The 8,020-nt window shown below is 35.7% G+C and overlaps 1 protein-coding gene across 3 annotated transcripts in view; it reads left to right on the top strand.

The window, feature by feature from the left end:
• TENM1 (teneurin transmembrane protein 1) overlaps positions 1-8,020 on the top strand; it is an 891,941-nt gene that overhangs the window by 693,816 nt on the left and 190,105 nt on the right. For all 3 annotated transcript variants that reach the window (XM_043459374.1, XM_043459376.1, XM_043459375.1), the window contains 3 exons: positions 880-1,065; positions 2,623-2,646; positions 4,495-4,641. In XM_043459374.1, the coding sequence (XP_043315309.1) occupies positions 880-1,065; positions 2,623-2,646; positions 4,495-4,641 (357 nt within the window). The remainder of the gene's footprint in view (positions 1-879; positions 1,066-2,622; positions 2,647-4,494; positions 4,642-8,020) is intronic.

Consider the following 8,020-nt stretch of genomic DNA (forward strand, 5'->3'; position numbering starts at 1 on the left):
GCATTCTTTTGACAGGCTTTTATCTCCTTTCTGCCCCTCCAGCAAGGGAGTTTCATCAAGAAACAGTCAAACCAAACTTTTATTTTGGCTTTCTACTGTCATGATTTTATATATTCAGTGTGCCTCAAAAAACAAGTCAATGAAAAAAAAAAAAGAAAAAAGAAAAAAAAAATAAGTCAATGAGGCAGGAGAGAGAAACTGGAAAGAACTGGTAATACATATTAATTACATTGGCTAAATATTGAATGACATTTTGAGATAAGAAGATGTATAATAATCAATCAAGAGTCATTCCAAATACTTAAAATAAATGCAAACGTTGTTAGTATGATCAGGGAAACCAGTTGATTGCTATCATTGGCAGCTTTACCTCTTGTGTACTATGAATTGTATTAGAAAGTTATCACCTTTCTGATTGTAAAACCTGTCTTCCCAAATGAAGTTAGGATAGTAACTAACTATTTACTATGTTAGTAACTAACTGTTTACTATTTACACATATTTTACTATGTGTGTTTTCCCCAGTGATTTCTTACAGCGACACAAAAATCTCTGCAACAAAATTTCTGTGGCCCTACTGAATTTTGAGTGAAAACCACCTGACATTTGTTTGCCACTGACTTCATTTTTGAGCCTTGAATGCTATTTTCATTTTTTGGACTCCTCAAAAGCAATATGATTTAGAGTTTATTTTATACCTAGAGACTTAATTACCTTTTTTAATAGAATTCTTTGTACATTCACTCACATGCTAGAAGTCTTTGTGACCTTTTGAATATAGGTATAGACTGAAATTTTGGTCATTGTAATGTGTTTTTGAAAGAGCAGACTTTGGTTGTAATAAAATATGTAAATATATCTTCTTTAAATTCCCCACAGAGCTGTGTACCATGGAGTGTGGTAGCCACGGAGTCTGTTCAAGGGGAATTTGCCAATGTGAAGAAGGTTGGGTTGGACCAACGTGTGAAGAACGCTCCTGTCATTCTCACTGTGCTGAGCATGGCCAGTGCAAAGATGGAAAGTGTGAGTGCAGCCCTGGATGGGAGGGCGACCACTGCACAATCGGTAAGTACTTGAAACAAAGTACACTGGAGTAACTGAGAAAGTACCGCAGTCTAACAAGTCAGTCACCTGGGTTTTTGTAGACTTTGAGATGGGAGGAGAGAAGTAGGAGGGTTGTCCATAAGTTTGAAAGTTTCCTTAACTAGGAGGTTTCCTGTTTCGAGGATAATATTTTATTTACTTCTGTGCCATTTTCTTTTTCGTTACTTTGGTATTCTTTGTATTTTCTGCTTTCAAGTGTTTTGAGTTATTAAATGAAAGATGATACATTAGAATAGTGTCATTAGTTAATAAGAGAAGTGCTTTTGTTGTAAAGGTAGCATTCACTGGCCATTTTTCCTTTTGAAAAGTATGAATTGTTTGGGTTGAAAGTACTTAGATTGCCTCTAAGTCCCATTTCATTAAATGGGACTACTTTATCCACGGCCATTCAATATCATTAAGGGCTATCTTTAATGCGTAAGGCAGACACTCCTGACCTACCATCAAAAGAACATCTGTGTTGAATTGTTTATTGGGTAGTATAGATACTTTGTAAGAAAGCATCCATTCTCATCCCTCCTCACCAATTTCACAAATTTTTAGGATACTGCCTGGGAGAACAGTCTGTGGGTATGAAAAAGTCTATGTGATAGTTAATGTATCATGTGGTCTTCACACCATAAAAAAACACTAATTACTGTTTCAATTATAAAATACTCAGTTTTTCAAAAAAAAAAAATATATATATAGCCCTTGACACATACATGTATCTGCCACAAAGGTTTCCCGTGTATAGAGAGGGACAAGTACGATTCCCATTGTTCGGCTAAGGAAAGTGGGTCACACTATGTTAGTGTCATTCTATGAACCCACAGAAAATTTATAAGCAAGCGTGAGCCTCCGGATACCCAGTTCATTGTTTGTGAGCTCTTTTACCCCACTAGACTAGACTACAGCTTTCATTTCTAGGTGAAAGTATTTTGTTATAATGGTTGGAACCTTCCAAAGTAATGTATAATATATATAACATATAATTTTAATAAACTGTATTATTACTCTACTAAAGGTACAGTTAGTCTTGTTCTATGACTGTGGAAAATATTTAAAATTCATTAAAAAGGTGGTGAGGGGTGAGATTCAGATGCAGCTTAAGTAATTACATTCCTGCACTAGAGTAAGTTTATTGCCTTCACCTAGGAGGATTCAAATATTGCGATGATTACCAAAGTGGTTACTCCAGAACCCCCTTCTAAAGATATTAGTAATCAGAAGTTCAAGCTAGTGCTCTTTCCTGAAAGTTACTACTGAAATATAAAAATGCAGTTCTTATACTTTTAGCGAAATGTGACACATTTTTAGGAAGCCTAATAGAGTTCCTTGCAGAAAAGCCATTAATATCTTTCCCAAAGAAAATATTATTCTCAAACTACACAGGCCAGTGTACCAACTTTTGAGCTGCAGGCATTTCGGTGTTCTGTTTTCTGTCCTCCTCCCAGGCAACAGATGGTAACCATTAGTACTTGTTGTATAGCTTTGGTCTCCCAGAAATTCATTCCATCACTCTTTTCCCCCTTTTAGCTCACTACTTAGATGCTGTCCGAGGTAAGCTTGTTCTCTCTAGTTTTATAAGAGAAAATTATTTTAAACAGAGAATATGCATGTGGGAAAGAAATTGTTGGTGGGTTTTGGTGGTGGGGGATGTTATTGTTTTTAATTTTGGCAGTCTTAAGTGTGATATTGCCAGGTTCATGCTATAATAGACTTAAAAGTAATTTGCTTTCCCAATATCAATGTGGTTTTTTTTGCCATAGATCATTAAGCAGTTTTAAGAATTATTTGTCTTTATGTTGAGTTGTGTGTGTGTGTGTGTGTGTGTGTGTGTCTGTTTATATTGACAGAGAAGTAATTATTAAATAAACTAGGTTTAGGTAGACAGCTGAACTTTTTATTTAACATAACAATATAGCTTTATGTCCATGTACAGTATCCTTACAAGGGCAGAATTATTCCCCTGTTAGTACCTCATCATCCATCCCCCCAGGGATCTGCCTTTGATGGAGACTACAAGAGTTTTTCTGTCAGATACCCTGGTGCCTTTCATTACCTCAGCCTCAGAAGGTTGAAAATTTCCCATTCAAATTATGCCTAGTTTCTCTTTTTCCTTTGTATGTGCCTGAGACTGGAACTAGATAAATTTCTTGATCTTATACATGTTCATCCTATACTATTTTGTGATGAACATATATATATATATATATAATCTTCATATTTTTTAACAGCCATCTGTCATTTTTTTTCTTCCTCTGTTGTTGATAGTTGCTAGAAAAACCATTTGTAAGAAATACTGGCTTGCTTCTACAGATTAAAAACAGCATTCTTTTGTTTTTTATACTTCTGGAATTTTCTTTCAAATACAGAAAATGAAAAGAGCATCCACTGGACTATCTAGATCTTGTAAAATCTAGATCTTGTCCTGCATTGCTACTGGAGAAATTTCCAGAAGTAATATGCCTTTATTTCTCTCCCTGTTCATCTGCCCAGTGAGCACTTGGGACATGCAGAGTTGTCCTTGGGGATAGCCTATCTCTGAACCACTGGTACAGAGAGTAGGTCATCCCTGAGAAACTAAATGTCTAAACAGAGAGTGTCATTAGTGTTTGTGGTTAGGGTTACCAATGGATAGAAGTCATTTAAGCATAACGATTTCCTCTTGACTATATTTATTAAGTTATCCCTAGAATTCTGAAAGTCCAAATTTGCCATGCATGAATTCCACAAATATTTGTTGAGCACTGACAACAGGTATACTATTATGCTAGTTTCTGAGAGAAATACCAGATAAGTAAAAAAAAAATCAATCCTTAGCTCTCAGATCAATAATAATCTTGATGAGAAAAGCTGAAATGATGTAAAGCAAGTGCAGCATACTTCTAAGACACCATATGGGCAATTAATGGTATGACCTGAATTGTATACCAACATACCTAAGTCCTGAAGCAACATATCACTAGGGAAAAATCAGCGCAAAGTGGCAGTAGTTAGGAGAAGTGTCTCTTCCTAGAGATGGCTGTCTTTTCCCACCTTTTTCACATGACTGGATACAATATCATCCATCCAGTTTTGATTGAAATGAAGAGATACCTTTTTTGAAAAGAAACAAAACGCATTTCTTGTCCCCATCATAGTTTTTATCCTATCTGAATCAGAGGTTGGGAATTGGGGTTAGCATTAATAATGTTTAATTGGCTCTCTAAGGAAAAGCACAGCAGAGTAAGGAATAACAAGCTCTCTAGGAAGGTGGTATAAGCAAGCAAGCCCCTCTTCCATTTATTTAACACCTCATCTCAGCATCTCACCAGATGATTCGGTTTTTCCCTATAGGCAGATAGATCATCGTTGGCCAATCCCATGCTGGTTCTCTGAATGTGTTGCTCACTGCTGTCTTTTCAGATGGCTGCCCGGGGCTCTGCTTTGGAAACGGGCGGTGTACCCTGGATCAAAATGGTTGGCACTGTGTGTGTCAAGTGGGTTGGAGTGGGACAGGCTGCAATGTTGTCATGGAAATGCTTTGTGGAGATAACCTGGACAATGATGGAGGTGAGTCATTTATTAAATGTTCACATAAGAAAGGAATATCCCAGCCTCTAGCACAGTGATGACCAATCTGGCCAAAAGGGGAAGTTAGGAATCCTTGGTTTAAACAATATAAGGTCATACTATGTTTTGAATCTCAATTCATCGAACATTTACTGTAACCAGGCAATACTCCAAACTCTTTGTATGAATTGTATGTAATTTCATGTTCACAATAAAGCTATAAGGTATAGGTAATATTTTCCCTATTAAATAGAAAGACTGATGCTTGGAGTGAAAATGGTAAGTGACTGTTCCAAGATCACAAAGCTCAAAAGTGACAGAACCAAGGTTCCAATTCAAGGCTATATGACTTCACTTTCTCTTTTCTTAATTGTTACAACCATGCTACCTCCCATACCTATGGCATTTATTATGCTATATAAAATCCATGTGCCAATGTCTAAACTGTCAGATGCTGGTGTAGCTTGTACTACACACACTATGAGGTACTTTTCTTTATTCTTGGTTATTTAGGGCTCCCTCTTGTGTCTTTACCTTTTAGTAGCACTTTATATCTTTCAAAGGACATGGCATCAAGACAATTCACAGTAGAAATTTTATATTTAATTCAAGAGCTGCACATGTTTTAAAAAGCCATATGTGGCTCTGAGGTTTCAGGGTAACCACTTCTATTTTAGGCTAGCAAACAAAGTCATCTAATACATTGTACAACCAGCCTCAAAACAACCCAGATCACTTCTGAATGAGCCTAAAACCATAAATCCTCGCTTTCCTCTTACTTTCTAATCAAGAAAACATGAAATTGACAGGAAAAAAATTATTTCTAATTTCTGTATATTAACTTAAAATGAAGTAGGTTATTAAATTGAACTCCTCAAGGTTTCTACTTGTGCCTAGACAATTGCATACCTTGTCATTTGAGCACGTAGGGCTTAAAACAATAAGGTTGCGATCATCATTTAAGCACAAAATTGGACATAAAAGTGTCCTCTTTTATTGTTCTAGCTAACAGTTTGCCTCGGAAAGTTATAAGACCTTATGAATTTTAAGTAGAAGCAACTTTCTCATTGAGAGCACAGGGCTTTGAAGTCAGAATTTCTGGATTCAAATATGAGCTCTGCTATGTACTTCTAGCTGTTGGGTTTGGGAATAGTTTCTTTCTATCTCTGTGCTTCAATTTCCTTATCTTCAAAATGGGGCTTATAATAACAACTGACTAATAGGGTTGTTATAAGTATTAAACAAGATAATTCATGTGAGCTACTTGAGAGATGATAAACTCTCACCAATCACCACTCTGTCAACACACATTTACACACACACACACCAAGGATAACAGACCATTTTCTGAAGAGACTGTTCCTTCCTCTCCAAATTAAAATTTTTGTTTGGGAGGCCAGAGTGAGATTTTCAATTAAATGGTACACTGATCAACTATTAAGTTGCCTTTTATGGTTCACCAAGACTCATCCTCTTTTTCAAGACTCATCCTCTACACCCATCATTCTCAGTCCATCGTTTAAGTTCCAACTCAAGGTGTATCTCCCATGATGCCTGACCTCCACCACCCTAGTCTACCATGGTGTTTATCATATGCACCATACAATCCAGCACTTAATTATATCCTGTCTATATTGTTTTCTTGTTACATATTAAGTGTGACCCAGAGTCTATTTTTTTATGTTTGTTTTTGGCCATGCCACCCAGCATGTAGGATCCTAGTTCCCCAACCAGGGATCAAACCCATACCTGCTGCATTGGAAATGCAGAGTCTTAACCATTGGACCACCAAGGAAGTCCCAGAATCCATAGTTTGGTGCCAAATATAATTACTAATAATATTATCTCACTTGTATTATGTTTACAATGTACAAGGCACTGTGCTGAGTCCTTTATGTGAATTATTTCACCTAATCTCCATGAGGTGGAAACTACTATTAACTCTACTGTACAAATTAGGAAACTGAGGCACCGAGAAGTTAAATAAAATGCTCAAGATCATATAGAAAGTAAATGATAGAGCCAGAGTATGAACCTAGGTGGTCTGCTTATTTACAAAAAGGATTGAAGGTGTAGTAATAGAAATTTCTCAATTGATATATTGATTCAAATGATATGCTCAGAAAATACTTTAACAACCTATGCAAGTAAAATTTCTGACTCAGTGTTGAGCCACAATAAGTTTCCTTCCTTAATAATGTACAGCTTTATTTAAAAAAATAATTGAATGTTTAATTATCAAGCATTTTTTGTGGCCTCAAGTTTACCTCAAGGGAGTCAAAAATGTTTAATGAATGGATCAATTAAATAGTAATGAAATAATGGATTGTCAAATTTCAATAGCTGTGGTATATATAGATACAAAAGGTATAGTTGTTGCTGAATCTGTTTTGACCTATGAACATTTCTTTAAAAGTGTGCATCTATGTGAGAATCAAAAATGAAAGACCCAATGTGACTTTAGCATATTTTTATGATTGTCTCTTTAGGGCGTAGGAGAGGGAGGCTCCTTGGTAGGATTAAGATGATACTGATGACAAATAAATATTCAGCTCTTCCTTGAGATGGAAAGATAGATTAAATAGCTGGATTAAATAGCCTCTGAAAGACCCATGACTAAAATTTTGGACAATAAATGTGTTTTTATACTGTTTAAGTAACACCCCTAAGAATACATTAAATGCCCTTCATTTGTTGGTCTCAGTTTTCCAACTATCCAGAATGGCAGGGTTCATTTCCAGCCATCCAGAATGATTGGATATGCCTTATGATTAATATTTGCATACTTGTTTTTACATGTAGGTGTGTGAGTTTTAATTAAATCAGAAAGTACCAACTGAACGTTTTGGGGAGAAAAATATGGTCCTTATTTTTTTTAATGTTAATTCTTAAGAAATCTTCCCTATCCAAAAAAAAAAATTACAACAACTTTCAAGCAGTTGCTTCAAGTAGCTGCTATCTCATTACTCCATATCGTTGCTGATACTTAAAGAATAGTATTTGTTTTTTTTGCATTGCAATCAGCTTTGAATACTCATTAGTATTACTGCTACTTCCTGCAGCTTTGACTTTAGTTACACTCTGATTCAGTGCATTGTGACTCTTAGTAGCTAATTGGGCTGCATTGAATATGTGGGTGTCACAGGTCTCAGAGCTACCTTAGAACTCCTTGAACAGTAAAAACAGAACGAAGAACACTAGGATTTTTTTTCCCATTAATTTTTATTAGTTGGAGGCTAATTACTTTACAATATTGTAGTGGTTTTTGTCATGCATTGACATGAATCAAAAAAAAAGAAAACTCTCTTTTGCATTGTACATATATGAACTAATTACCACAGAAATCACAAATCTATGTCTTAACCTCATGTATCCCTTT

This window comes from Cervus canadensis, chromosome X (assembly GCF_019320065.1).
Source record: "Cervus canadensis isolate Bull #8, Minnesota chromosome X, ASM1932006v1, whole genome shotgun sequence".
In the NCBI taxonomy this organism is placed as follows: domain Eukaryota; kingdom Metazoa; phylum Chordata; class Mammalia; order Artiodactyla; family Cervidae; genus Cervus; species Cervus canadensis.